This window comes from Physeter macrocephalus, chromosome 20 (genome assembly GCF_002837175.3).
Source record: "Physeter macrocephalus isolate SW-GA chromosome 20, ASM283717v5, whole genome shotgun sequence".
Lineage (NCBI taxonomy): Eukaryota > Metazoa > Chordata > Mammalia > Artiodactyla > Physeteridae > Physeter > Physeter macrocephalus.
In genome coordinates, this window is record NC_041233.1 from 92676654 (window position 1) to 92692070 (window position 15417).

General features: G+C 40.8%; 1 protein-coding gene across 2 annotated transcripts in view; it reads right to left on the reverse strand.

The window, feature by feature from the left end:
• UNC5D (unc-5 netrin receptor D) overlaps positions 1-15417 on the reverse strand; it is a 634719-nt gene that overhangs the window by 271081 nt on the left and 348221 nt on the right. For both annotated transcript variants that reach the window (XM_055081162.1, XM_024131459.3), the window contains exon 3: positions 5087-5230. In XM_055081162.1, the coding sequence (XP_054937137.1) occupies positions 5087-5230 (144 nt within the window). The remainder of the gene's footprint in view (positions 1-5086; positions 5231-15417) is intronic.

Consider the following 15417-nt stretch of genomic DNA (forward strand, 5'->3'; position numbering starts at 1 on the left):
ATAAATAAATAAATTTATTTTTTTTTTTTAAAAAGAAGAGTTTGCCTGACCAAGGGGTGATGATAGAGGCCAAACATTTTGTACGCAGATGAAGAAGAGGGAAAAACGGCAACAGCTAAGCAGCCAAATGTTCACCCATGAGAATAAACAACTATGAATAACTGAATATTCCTCCTTTTGACAACTGTCCAGCGGCAGAAATGACAGATGCCAGAGCAGCCCGACTTCCTCCAGCGTGATTGAATCAGACAAATGAGAGGAGGCCTGTGGGAGCCACTCCCTGCAGATGGACTTCTGCCAACTTGGTGGGGGTGAATGTGGGTTGCTTTATTTATTTATTTTACCTTCAGAAAATCCCTTTGAAATGGAGCCTCAGCTATTTCCAGCCCCAGGCGATTGGATGGGCAGCCAGCATCTCTCCAACACTGGGTGGAATTATTAAGGAAAAGAAAATGGTTTAAGATGACAGGCACTTTGGCTACTACAACAAAATCTGTACTGATTCTTTTGTGGACACTAAGGCAGCGATGAGTCATGATTTATATATAAAAATATATATTATATATATAATATATAATAACATATATAAGTATATATATTATACATATGTATTATATATGTGTGTATGTATATGTGTAGATATATAATAACTTGACCACGTGGAGGAACTCAATTTCTTCAGAAACAGAATAGGAAAGCGATCACTGCTTTCCTCAAGGAAACGCTCCAAGGCACATGAACTTATCTTTCTATGATGGTTCTCAAACTCCCATTTAATAGAAAGCAATCAACACGGCTTGGTAGCAAGAGCATCCAGGGAGGGTGAATGCATGAATATAAGATCTGGTTCCATGTCTGCCAGGGGACCTCTGGTCAAGCCACCTAACCTTTCTGAATATCACTTTCTCAGCTATTAATGATGACATTGGAGCTATGGGTTAAATCCGTATTTCCCAAATAGTGCTTCCTAAAGGTGTTCTAAGGGTCTTGCTACTCAAAGTAGGGTCCATAACTGGCAGCATCAGCATCATCCGGGAACCCTCAGACACGACAGAACCTCAGACCTTGGACTGGACATACCAACTCATTTTAACTGAATCATCTACATTTCAATAGGAACCCAGTTGATTTGCATACGTGTTAAAATTTGATAAACACCGTTCCTGGCCAAGCTGTCCCAAAGATACCTGATCATAGACTCACCTGGATAACTTCATACAAACACAGCTTTCCTGGTCCTTCCTCAGGTCTGGGGTAGAAGCCAGGAATCTGCATAGTTAACTGATACCCCAGGTGGGTCCATTTCAATAAAAATACGAGTGACATAAATAAAATAATTGTGTCTATATTGTTTCCCTTTAAAATCGAATGATCTCTAAGTGATACCATGCCAGCAAGCCTCCTGGTGTTTTTATAGAGATAAGCTAACATGATCATGACAAGACATCCCTCAGCTGATGGCCCAGATGCCATGAAGGTTTTGCCCACTGCAGTTCTGAAACTGTTGAATTCTTAATGGATCATTGGTTAAATGCAGGAAGCATAAGCAGCTCTGATGTTGAACTACAATAATTTAATGAATCATATAAAAATGATACTAATTTTGCAAAGTCCCCTCAAGACAACTGTCAGATTCGTAAGCTACATTCATATATCAAAATACTTATTTAGCACATGAAGATGTGTTTAGCACTTCAAAAACCAATCTTAAAAAGTAGAAATATCGTGACGATTATGTCCAATTTGGCTTTTCATTTATTGGGAATAAAAACTATCCTCATGTGCAATGTGTTATTTGCTGGGAAGTGCTTGCAAATAACAGCGAGAAAGCTCTGATTTCAATAAAACATGAAAGTTATACAAAAATAAGAAGTGGTGGTTTTTTTTTCCCTCCTGCAAGCAAATCAAAAGAATTCCAAGCAAGGTCCTAAAGGCAGTTTTTCCCCTCCACTTTCGATGCCAATAAACATAGTTAAATTTCAGTGTACATTTTAATGTATACTGGTCCCCAAGTCAAATGCAATATTTAATGACAAATCATGTCTTGACTTGCATAAATAATTTTAAATAAAGAATCTGTCACGGGCTTTCCTGGTGGCGCAGTGACTGTACATTTTAATGTATACTGGTCCCCAAGTCAAATGCAATATTTAATGACAAATGTCTTGACTTGCATAAATAATTTTAAATAAAGAATCTGTCACGGGCTTTCCTGGTGGCGCAGTGTGAGAGTCCGCCTGCCGATGCAGGGGACACGTGTTCGTGCCCCGGTCCGGGAGGATCCCACATGCCGCGGAGCGGCTGGGCCCGTGAGCCGTGGCCGCTGAGCCTGCGCGTCCGGAGCCTGTGCTCCGCAACGGGAGAGGCCACAACAGTGAGAGGCCCGCGTACCGCAAAAATAAAAAAAAATCTGTCACTTGCTACATAGAAAGAGATTAAAAATATATTGTAAATATTAGATATTATATTAAGCTAACTGCATAATACAGGCTTTAAGGATATTCTTTTTACTTAAAAATCACATCTTTATCATATTCAGATGTGCATATCATACATAAGAATGACAAAATGATTTTTTTAATCCCTGAAGAGATTTGCAAGATTAGTACCACAAAAGTATCAGCTGACTCTAAAAAAGTAGAAAGTGATAGAAAAGTGTTTTCCATTTTTTTTTAAACATTCTGTGATCCTATCATACTTGGGAGAGCTGGATACCTAGGGCTGCCCTAGAATGGAGTTTTAGAGTCTATATAGCCATAGCCACAGAAAAATCACTAAGGCACTAGAAATGTAATTCAGTTCAATTAGTTTAAGTATTAACACACTTACTGGTGAATGATGCTCGGGCTACAGAGGATCAAGTATGTCATAAAATAATAGCTTATGACTGATAAGAGTTAACACCGTGTTAGGTGTGGTTTTTTTTGTTTGTTTGCTTGTTTGTTTTGTGGTATGCGGGCCTCTCACCGCTGTGGCCTCTCCCATTGCGGAGCACAGGCTCCGGACGCGCAGGCTCAGCGGCCATGGCTCACGGGCCCAGCCGCTCCGCGGCATGTGGGATCCTCCCGGACCGGGGCACAAACCCGTGTCCCCTGCATCGGCAAGCGGACTCCCAACCACTGCGCCACCAGGGAAGCCCTTAGGTGTGGTTTTAAACACTTTATAGTTATCAATACTTCTGACTCTTCCAATAACTATGAAGTCAGCACTCTTTTATCATAATGTTAAGACACAGAGATGAATCGATTGTCCACCATCACAACACTAAGTAGTAGTGGATTTAGGAACTGGAAACCAACAGGACTTCAGTATCTGGGTTCTCAGCCACCAGGGTACACATTTATCAAACTGGAAACTCTAGGAACAAAGGCACATGGCACAGAAGTGAGGGTGAAACACAGAACATTAAAGTGTTTAAAAGGATGAAGTAGAGTGTACATGATCAAAGCCTAAGGGAAATTAACAAAATGGGTCTGAGCCATTCTTTGCCAAACTTTATAAGCAGGGGGAAAACCTCTGGAGGTTTCTAGCAGGCACGTGACAGTCAGGAATGAAGTGAGCAAGTATGGAGATGACAGAGATTGGAGATGGACAGCTTAATGAGATGCTATTTATAGGAATTCATAGAATAGGTCGTGTGGGGCTCAAAGAAGTAGAGGAAAAAGAGGAAGGGGAAAGTGACACTAAGAAGAAGGAAATCAAGGGGACTTGTGTTGAAATTCCCTACTCGGTTTTGCCTCTCCTTTCTTCAGAATCCAGAGGATAATCTGCCTCACCCTGACCAGGATCAAATACTGGGTTGGCCAAAAAGTTTGTTGAGGTTTCTCCATAAGATGTTACAATACAATACCTCGGCTAGCCTAGGCGAGGCCATGCCAGGAGCACAAAGCTGTACTTGTTAAGGAAGAATAAAAATCAAACACATTCCCTTTCTCAACTGACCTGTCAGAAAGTATTTGTGGGCTAAAATTAACTAAATAACAATAGGCAAAATATTTCCCATTGCTCTTACATCAAGAGCACAGCTTGCAAGGTCCTCCTTGGTCTCCTAGGACCCAGTCAACAGCCAGGAAAAAGCCTCCCAGATCACCAGGAAGATGAAGGTGAAACGCATATGCTGACAAGGAGATTTCATTTCCCAAGAAACATAAACGTCTCTGCAAAGAGCAATTCACTTATTCTTAATCCCTAAACCATCAACATCTGCTACAAAGAATTCCTTGAGTCCTTAAATAAGTCCCCCTTGTCCCCTATTCTTCACGGCATTCTCAAAACAGCATTAAAAAAAAAAAAAAAAAACAAAACAATAACCATCTCTGCCCTCCATCTCTTTGTTGGGGGAGGGGTAACACTCCTGGGCTCACAAAGGAGATTTTATGGGGACCCATGGGGTGGGTAAGATACATTTAAGGAGTAGAAAGGAAGTTGGTGTATTTCTAAACATGTTTGAGATGATAAAAATGCTGATGCTGAAACATGATAAAGAAATCTTAGACTCTCCTGAAAGGCAATCTTCTTTTTTTTTTTTTTCCTCAAGCGTTTTTGTTTTTTTCAGTCCTACTTGGGTCAAAAAAATGCAGTTTTAAAGCCCATTTCCATGTTTTAAGATTCAGAGGAAAGAGGTTTAACAGGAGGCTATAAAACTCCCTTAATCTTTAATGTCTTATTTTCACAGATTTGCTGGCAAAGTACAGTAAACAGTCATTGCTCAACTTTTCTCATCAATGCCCCTTGAACTGTGTCATTCATGATGAACAGCAGAATCCATTTGCGTGGGTTTTTTTTTTTTTTTCTTTTTCGGAAACCATTTTTCCTGGTATTGTGGAGGCACCTGCATTCTGGCAACCTAGGCAGAATCTCTTAGCCCAACTGATGTGCTGATTGTCTTCTAGGGGAAATTATCAAACATTTAAAATACAATTTTAAAAGAGTGAATTGAGTAGAGGTGGAGACAGTTCTGATGGTGTCTTGCTATCCTCTCATCCCTGTTCTGCAGAAGCACCTGGCCTGTCCAAATGCTCTTCAGCTCTATGGAAGGCTAGTCTGTGCTCCTACAGGACAAGAAGGTCACCCAGAATATACTCACAGGCTATGCGCACGGAGGCCTTCCTGCTCTTGGAGGTCCCCAGGTGGCTCCACGCCACACACTGGCACCAATAGTCCTCGGGCCCATGGAAGTCCTCTACCTGCTGCCTGGTGACGTTGATAAACACCTCCCGGACCTTCAGGCCTGCAGAGGAGATAGAACCAATCCACTGAGGCTGGTGTATTTCTCAAACGGAAAGTTAAGGCCAGCCCAACCTCTTCCTGTTAATTAAACCATTCTGTTTTTAATCAAGGTGAAGTTTTAATTACTTTGACAATATAATATATTACTGCTAATTAAATTCCAAAGGCTGAACAGGCTGGAAAGAACAAGTGTCAAGTATCATCAGCCAATGTGGTTCCCATACGATAGAATCATTTTCACAGTACCTTGACACCATGCTTTTTCTGTCTTCTTTTTTAGGTCTTATAAATATTTGTTCTTTTGTTTGCTTTTTCTTAAATTTTTATTGGAGTATAGTTGATTTACAATGTTGTGTTAGTTTCTGCTGTACAGTAAAGTGAACCAGGTATACATATACGTACATCCACTCTTTTTAAAATTCGTTTCCAATATAGGTCATTACAGAGTACGGAGAAGAGTTCCCTGTGCTCTACAGTAGGCCCTTATTAGTTACCTATTTACATATAGTAGCGTGTATATGTCAATCCCAATCTCCCAATTTATCCCTCCCCACCGCTTCCCCTCTCTTTGTCTTTCTTGGTGTAAAATCTACCATGAAGAAAGTAGCACCAAAATTTTCACAGGACCTTGACACCACGCTTTTTCTGTCTTCTTTTTTAGGTCTTATAAATATTTTTTGTTCTTTTGTTTGCTTTTTCTTAAATTTTTATTGGAGTATAGTTGATTTACAATGTTGTGTTAGTTTCTGCTGTACAGTAAAGTGAACCAGGTATACATATACGTACATCCACTCTTTTTAAAATTCGTTTCCAATATAGGTCATTACAGAGTACGGAGAAGAGTTCCCTGTGCTCTACAGTAGGCCCTTATTAGTTACCTATTTACATATAGTAGCGTGTATATGTCAATCCCAATCTCCCAATTTATCCCTCCCCACCACTTCCCCCCTCTTTGTCTTTCTTGGTGTAAAATCTACCATGAAGAAAGTAGCACCAAATTAATTTCTGGGATTCTAGAGGCTAAACAGTCCTCAACAAACCAACCCCAGGGACATAGTTCCAAGTGCTTTGAAGTGCTCCCACCCCTGGGTATGGCAGCAGGAGAGGGTCACTCCAGACGTGTGGCTTAGAATAACGAGAGGACAGCAAACATGCATGGGATGGGTGAACGGCTGGGGATCCAAGGAAAAGCCAAAACTCCAGACAACAAATGGGATGCAGACAAGCTGAACTAAGTTGGTCTTGAAGCCTTGAAAACCCTGGAAGGTCCCTGGAGCAACAGAATGAGGTGGTGAAGAAAAGAGAGGCTTTCACAGAAAGAGGGGTTAAGGCTACACCTGGGAAATGAGATAAAAATTGACAAGGTCAGGGTCTTAGTTTAATTACTATATCTTTGCATTCCCATCTAATAGTTAAAAAAATTTGCCTGGTGTTTCTTCCTGAGGAGTTTGAGTTTCTTCCAAACCTCCAGCCATGGACTATCAGCCTTGCTTTCTTTGGGAGGGATTAGCCACCTCACATAAAGTGCCAAGGAGGAAAGGACGCCCTCCTCAACAGCATCCGTTAAATCACCACAAACAGGGGAGCAGCCTTTATAATCAGCATGCTCTCCCCAGCTAACGGGCATGTGCCGAGGCTGTGCCCTGCCCTGAGACAGGCAGCATGGGAGAAGGAGGCGATGCTTACTGAACTCCACTAAGTGCCCAGCATCATGATAAGCCTTTAGCCTATTCACTCTTTACATTTCCGCAGTGCCCTGACGTAGCAGAGGCTACTGTATCCCCACTTTACAGAAAAGAGAACTGACTTAGCGAGTCATTTGTCAATAATCACACAACCTGTAAAGAGAAGATCCAGGGTTTGAAGCTAGATCTGTTTTACACCCAAACCAGCACTTTGCACAGGTCCCTCATAAAAATTCGACTCTGTCCTCATACTTTAGGTGCTTATACATAATTATGGAAATAAGACTAACGCATGAAACATTTAAGGAAAAATTAGGTGCCTAACTGATGTTTCCTTTACGTTCAAAAGGAATTCAGGAGACAGAACCATCAGTATAGTCAAAAGGATCCAGGGACTCTTGGTGGAGGCGGTGGAATGTGACTACATCCTGGGTGGTGGTAGGATTTAAAGAACAAGAACGGAGGTGGATTAGTCAGGCTTGGGAAACATTCCCCTCCACCCAATCAATAACATGTTATTTATAGTGTGTGAAGAGTCCTGAAAGTCATCTCCTACGTGGACTAGGAAAGAAGCCTTAGAGGGGTTTTTATTGTTATTGTTGTGGCTGCTTTTTAAAATTTGCACTTAAATAAAAGAGGGAATGAGAGGACCAGGAGAAAGTGGAGCTGGCAAGTGAAGGGAAAGGGAAAAGGAAGTAAGATTACAAAAAAAGAACGTGAGGACAGAGAGCAGACTGGAGCGTGACACCCATACTGGACATTTTAAAGTTAGGCTGCATAAACAAAAATAAGGAACTAGGCTGTAGACAAGAGGACTTGGTTTATATTTCACAGCTTTGATTTGAGACAAATGGTGGATGATCTACTTTGAATAGTGCAAGAGAGGAGAGAAAACCCTAAATCGGCACATCCAGGTTCCAGGTGGAGTAACTTTGATATGTCTGAGCTCCCCTGTCATGTGATGGGGATAGACCTATGAAGCAAAATACACCAATCAGGTGGGAATCAGGTCTCACTGAAGAAGCGTGATAAGCTTAGAAGGTCAGAAATGTGTTCAAGCTAACGTGGAATTTATATATATATATATATACACATACACACACAACTTATACGTGTGTATATATGCGTATATATATGTGTGTGTGTATATATGTATTATTTTTTTTTTACTTTCTCCATCTTATAATATCTAAACCCATCAGCTTCCTCTAGGCTGCAAATGAAGATAAACACCATCTCAAAATGGTTCAAGATCACCATATTCATAAAGCACAGAGTTCCCCATCCAAACCTTAAAATGTGCCATGATGTAATCTAGGCATCACGGTGTTTTAAGGGGTACATGGGGCCTGTTTTAATGAGCTAAGGTAAGACACTCAAACAAATGCGCGTCATGAAAGAATAAGTTTACATTCACAGATCCCCAGAAACAAGAGGCAAAGCACCCAGGGCCACACGGGGAAGCACCAGGGTCAGGAGGCAGAGGGGCCAGGGGGGAATGTGGGCAAGAGCCTTTATGGTGGTTTCCACAGGAAGGAATCAGAGAGGCAGGGTAAAAAGATTTAGAGTTGGCAAGTTTGCATCATTTCAGTGGGCTCCGGGACAGAAGAGCTGTCCCTACTTGTCTGGTACTGGGTTAGGGCAGGGGGATATGGGTCAGCAGTGTAAGAGCTTGATAAAAGAAGTGGTTGGGGATAAAGCTCTGGATCGGTTGGTTTGCATAGGAAAGGCATGCTCTTGGGCCAGTTGTTTTGCTATCTCTAGGAATTAGCCAGCCCTGGGCAGGGCAGTCCCTCCAGGGTCAACAAGACGCTAAGATGTCAGAGCATCAAATACAAACACTTGAAAACACGGTTATTATACGTGGACAACCACACAATTGTTTTGGAAAGCGTAACAGTAGGCCACAGACCACCCCCCACCACGAAGGTCAAAATTGATCTCACCCCATTCATGCCAGGAAGTCTGGCAACCTCTCATTCAGACTAAACACAGCCGAAAGGAAAATGTTGAAGTCACGATTTCAGCATTACGATCGCTCAGTCTCAAGTCCCTCACAGAGGTTCCCCATGGGTTTGGAGGAGGAGAATGAATATCAACCAAGTATTATCCAAACACAGTGTAGTTTGCTTCAGGTAGCATCAGCGTATCAGGTTTCTTTAAAAGGCCACAAGTGACCTCACTACCCCCCGCCACCGCCATCCCCACCCCCCCAAAAAAAGTATAGTGTCTCCCTGGATTAGGCCTTTTTCTTCTAACGTGAGGTCTTTAGCCTTGTCAAACCATCCCCTCTAGGAAAACCTTTGGGAAATCATGAATATTTTGTCTCTATTATACTTTTCTCCACTATAACAAATAACTATTGATTAAAATAAAAATTTTAAATAGTATATTCTCTTGTAAATCTTCACTATTGTTCTCTCTAGTGATGTATTATATATATGCATAAATATATATATATACATGTAAAAATGTATGTGTGTGTACACACACACACACACGAGAAACCACACCTGAGAAACATCCATTTAAAACGGCTCTATTTCAGGACACCTCCACCCACCCTCCTGCACTGAAGTTCATCCAACACCGTTACAGAGATAACCATCTATCTCTCCATCTCAAGAGATGGCAGCTAACTTATTCATAGGAAATGCTACAGGGGGACAAAAATCCCAGGCAAATAGAAGATGGCATCTCATAAATAAGACTAGCATTGTACCTGGTAACTTGTGTAACTAATAGGCACGGAAAAGTCCAACCCTTTAAATTATTGTGCGATTATAACTATCAGCCTTTGTTATGGAGGAGAGTCCTACAGAAGATAAAAATATGACTATGGAACTGAAATGCTAATAAGCTTTCTACGCTGTGGATGGTTGAGTTGTAGAGAGACGAATGTTGGCAACGGATGAATAATTGCTCTGCATGTACTAAACATAACAGAGCAGCACAGAACTTCATCATTTGTCAGCTTTATTTGTTTAAATGAGAAAAATGCTGACAGCAGTTATTGCTATAATCACCTTATTTATCAGATAGGAAACACTAGTTACTCTTAGCAGGTCTAATCTTGTTGCGGGAATAAAAGGGAATTTTCAAACTAATTGAAGGTATAGGTGTCACTGTTCGAAGAAGAGAAATATGGAAGAAAGGAGGGAAGAAATGGAGAGAGAAAAAGGATGAAAATTATTTATTGCTGGTCAACTTCTAATAGAAGGGCTCTAGTCCTAACTTATTCTGTAGAAAAGAAAAGAGTTCTGGAATAGAACTTAATATTCAGCACCATGCCAACTGCAGACAGTGCCTACTAACAGCTGTCCCCCTGCCTTTGATCTACTGCTTATTATCACACTTCTACGAAGCTCATCAGCGGCATCCTGCCGTGGTTATTGCTGCCAACCAGTTCTCAGATACACCACTCATCACTACTTGACGTCCAATCTTTGGAAGTTCTCTGTAGTAGGATACTCGGCTTACTAAAGTAAATAACTAGATTCAAGAAAAAAGATGAGAATCGCTTTTCCTCCCGTCATAGACCCAAACCACACCAAAGCAGTTACGAGGCTAGCAGACTAGGCTTTGGTGCATTGTTTTCTCATCCTAGTCGCTGTGCCTGTCTCCCTGGACCATTTTAGCCCAGTGTTATACCTACTCCGTGCCTGGCTTTTTTTTGCACTGTGATGTTTCATGATTGGGGATTAACCCAGAGAACGATTCTATGTAATTAGCTTCCACAGACAAAGACCCAAAGAACTCTTCTAATACAACTTCATGAGTAGCAATGGGGCCTTGCTCAATTTGGGGAGAGAGAAAAAAAAAATCAAACCGCCCATGAAAAGCAACCATCTCCTATTCAAGAGCCTTCTCTAATAGACCGTCATCTCCTTAGGTGTCTCAGTACCTCTGATGCCTGGATTTGGCTGAGATAGGCCCACCTTACTCCACTGTTTCCTAAGAAGACAGAAAACAGTCCACTCAGCTGGAAGAAGTGAGCCCACCACTTACATAAGGAGATGTTTTTCATTTGTCTCTTACTAGCCCAGGTTTAGAGCCTAGAAAATAGGCTTGAACAATAAGTTCCCCCATATTTTGAATAACATATTATCATTACTGATTATTATACCATTTGTATGGCCCTTTACTTTTATTAACGTCATCACATACATTATATTATTTCATCTTAAAACCATGCTATTATTATTCTATTACAATTATTTTGCTGCAGGTTCCATATCATAGGAAATAGATCAAAGATGTCATACAGTTTACAACATATATTATTTATTATTTTCAAAAAGTTGTATTGAGTGCCTCATATGTGCCTGCCATTTTGCCAGGTGTTGAAGATCCTGTGACAAAGTAAATGATCAAGATTCCTGTCCTCAAGGAGCTTGCAGGCTAGATGAGGAGACACTTCAACCTGTCCCAATGTGATGTGACAGTTGCTACAAGATCACACAAGAGGGGCTTCTAACCTCTCCACAGCATCACCAAAAGCTTCTGGGAATGGTTGCCATCCTACCTTTGACTTGAAGGCTCTGTCCTCACCCCAATATTTAGCTCAGTGTCTAGGGCAAGGCTCTGGTAAAGACACATGAATCTGATCCATCTTTGGAGTTTTAAAACTTTGAGACACAAGAAACCTTTTCAGGGAACTGTGCCTCCATTTCTTGGGGGAGCTTAGATGTCTTCAAGCCAACATGCTACTGAAAGTAGCAAATTAAATGTAGATAATTAAAAGGCAGAACCATATTTCATTTTACTGGCAGATGCTTAATTAGGGCTAAATGTCTTTTGCCACTTCATCCTAGCAACAAGATTAAAATGTATTTTGATGAAAAAAATAGTCCTCCTTTGAAAGTGCACAATGTCTAATGAATACTCTTTAGTTTCCCCTAGACAATAACCACTCCACATATACCTCAGAAGCACTGCAAGTTCAGTCTTAAGTACAGAAACTAAGAATACACCAAAGCTCTCCAGTTTCGTCCTCACCGGAGATTAAAATTAATCAGCAGTAGTAGTGTTGTCTGATAAGAGAGAGAAGGGCAACTCAAAAGGCAGAAGTGGAGAGGGGAGGGTTAGTTAGAGGACAGAGTCCCCTGAATGACTCACTCAGACCTCATACTCACAACTTGTGGGAACCACACTCACGATTTCCAACCTTGCCACCCTCATCAATGGCCTTCCATTCCTGCAGTCACTAAAACTACTTCCTGTTAGTAGATCATCCCCTGAGATCACGGCATACATCCTACCAATTCTATCTCCCATGGCGATACCAGGGGCTCTGAGAATAACAAAGACGAAATGTAAACTGAGGGAGTGAACCACAGGCAAATAAAATGTCATTCTATGAAAGACAATGATTTACCTGTTAATAGTACTAGCCCCTTTACCTTTTTGGAACCGTAAAAGTTCAAAATTTTCTATTTGTTTTTGGAAGCATAATCACCAGCCACTTACCCCATTTAAAAAAAAATTGCAGTTTTATATTTATCATTTTGAAGGCTATCCTTGGTAGTGTACTTGCTATACACCAGACCCTGAGCAAGGTATGTCATGTATATTAGGTTCTACGACCCCTGCTATAGTTCCATGGGGTAGATACACTTGTAACTGCCATTTTATACATGGGAAAACCGAGGTGAAAGGATGCTAAGGAACGTATCTACCTTAAAAAGTCTGTAAATGGAGAGCCAGATCTCAAAAATGGAGGTATCATCTTGCACTAATATCCATGCTCTTAATCACCAGACCATCTTTTTTTTAATATCCTTATAATTCTCACTTCAAATTAGAAAAAAAACATTTAAAATGTTGTATGAACAGAAAAGACTATAAAAAAGTCCAAAGACACTCTTCAAGAGTTTAGGGTTTAGAACAAATCTCTGGCCAATATCAGGAAGTTACTAAACTGCATAAAATGGTTGGCTGCCTTCTATCTCTGCTATGAATGAAATGATAGTAAACCGTCTCTATCTTTTTGTAGGAAAGGCTTAAATTAGACACATGGTCTTCATGCTCTGTCACAAGTTTCTGGAAGGAATTCATAATATTTTCCTGAAAACCTTTTTAGAATATGTCAGTCCTCTCTAAGCAGCAGAGTGATGAACAGGATGAAATCTGGGGTGGGGTCGGAGAATGCTTCTATAGCTGTGGGTTTTAAACCCACCGTCAATGGAACACTTCAGATGGATTACTGCTGTGTTCTGTGGTCTCAAATATATGCTTCCCAAATGCACCTTGGTGATTTGTGAATCTCTGAAGGTAACTTCAAATTAATGGTTTTCTGGAGGATAATATATTCACATCCCCATCACCAGCAGAGCGAAGTTCTTAGATACAAACTTTAAAGATTTAATACACTCTTTATTCTACTCGTCTCCCTTTTCTCAACACAATCCATTAACCTTTTCTTCCCATAGAATGACTCCAGTTGTTTAAGGAAATCACACACAATGAAATCCCTGAAATGATACTCTTTAAGAAGAAAAATTAGTTTACTGGAGTTGAGACTTTTCCCATAACACATTGAAATACGCATTATTTCACTCATTAGACTTTGGTATCTCCAAGGTAGAATAAAAACCATGGAGCCTTGTTAAGGGAACTCCGTTTTTACTGAACAGTAAAGAAGTGGTTTAGCTTATTGATAACTCAAGCTTCTCACAGGCTACATTATCCTGATTGTCAAGGATGGGTTTTGCTGGTTGTTGCTGTTTTTCTGTGTGTGTGTGTGTGTGTGTGTGTGTGTGTGTGTGTGTGTGCGCATTACTGAACAATCCACCCCTTTCTCAGGGGCATGATTCCTGAATTGGGATTGCCTCTCAACTCCAGATGTTAACAGAGGAAAAATACAAGGAAGAAGACTTCCCATATTTCCAAATGAAATGAGGCAGAACAAATGAAAGAGGATCGCTCGGCTTGTGCCGAGAACTAAAAGTGTACATTACTAAGAGGTATAGCCATGTCTGTGCCAACACAGTAACTCACGTCAAATAAATTGTGCTTTCTGCAGGAAAGAACTCTAGCTCTGGGTTTTCCAAGCTAAATTACATGAAAACATACAATCCTTTTTCTTCTTATTTGAACTGTTAGATGACGGGGCCAAATTGCCAGAAAGACCAAAGGCACTTTGCAGCCTTTAACAACTGAAAGGACTTATTGTTCCAATTTGGAAATACAAAAGATTCTGTGTCAACTCCCAGCACTCCCAGGTCCTATGCATTTCCCGTTAGTTCTGTGAAGAAAGAAAACCTGTAAGTAAAAAGAATCAAAGTTCTCTAGGATTTTAGAAATAGAGACCATGTTGGCCAAAGATACTGAAGCAGTCATTTTCAACTTCTTAAAAGAGCATGGAACATTCTCTACCTCTGGTCAAACGTGGTCCCATTATCCTTGGTCTCTCGGTATCATTCACTCCCACCGGACTGGCAGGAATTATTTTTCAGACCCCATCAAAAGCCATTAAGGCTGTAAAGGTAGGCAATCCCTATACTCCAGCTCCAGCTGAAGAACCCAGGGGAAGTAATGCATCTATTTTTCAATACCTGAGGCCATTTCGTTTCCAACCTTAATTACACTTATGCATTAGTTTTGGGTCTAATATCTCCACTCATCTTGCTCCAGTTTCTACTTTTCCACTATTACTACAGAGCTTAGGAAACATAATTGCAGTGTGTGGTAGACAGTGATTTTCATTAACCACACAGAAGAAAAACAGTTTTAGGGAGAGACATTTCCTATTGATTCAGTCAAAATGACTTTGAAGAAATGGTTGTGCTTATTAAATTCTTTTCCAAAAGGTAGCTGTTAAAATTCTTTCTCAACAGCTTGTTTTTTAAATCGGTGTATAATCTCTTCAGATTTTGTCGTTTATGATTTTTTTTGTTCTTCCCAGTTCCTTTGAAATTTGAGACTTTTATTGGTATTTTTATTTTTTTAAAGGAAGCAAAGAGGGGAGTCTTACATGGAGGCAAGAATGTAATCAAGCTGCTATCTGCAAGACATAGAGTTGCCCAGCAATGCTAAGGGAATTAAAAGGGAGAAGCAATAACAAAACAGAATGTTGTGAAATTACAAGAGGGTAGACTGTTAAATTGGCCTGCAATACTTATCAAGAGGTCTTTAAATGAGAACAGATATAGGATTTTCTAGCAGTGGTATAAAAAAATAGTTGATCATTTTTCAATGTTCTTCCTATCTTTTATTTGGAGCAGTTTACCCTAAGGGGTTCTGCTATTTTAAGTTCATTACTGGGCAAAATCTAGGGCAGCAATGTCTGAGGATAAAACACACAGCCCCATGGAGCCACTAGTATTTGAGTCCCTCTCCGGTTGGACTAACTGAATATAAGAGACATAAACCGGGCTTCCCTGGTGGCGCAGTGGTTGAGAGTCCACCTGCCGATGCAGGGGACGCGGGTTCGTGCCCCGGTCCGGGAAGATCCCACATGCCGTGGAGCGGCTGGGCCCGTGGGCCATGGCCGCTGAGCCTG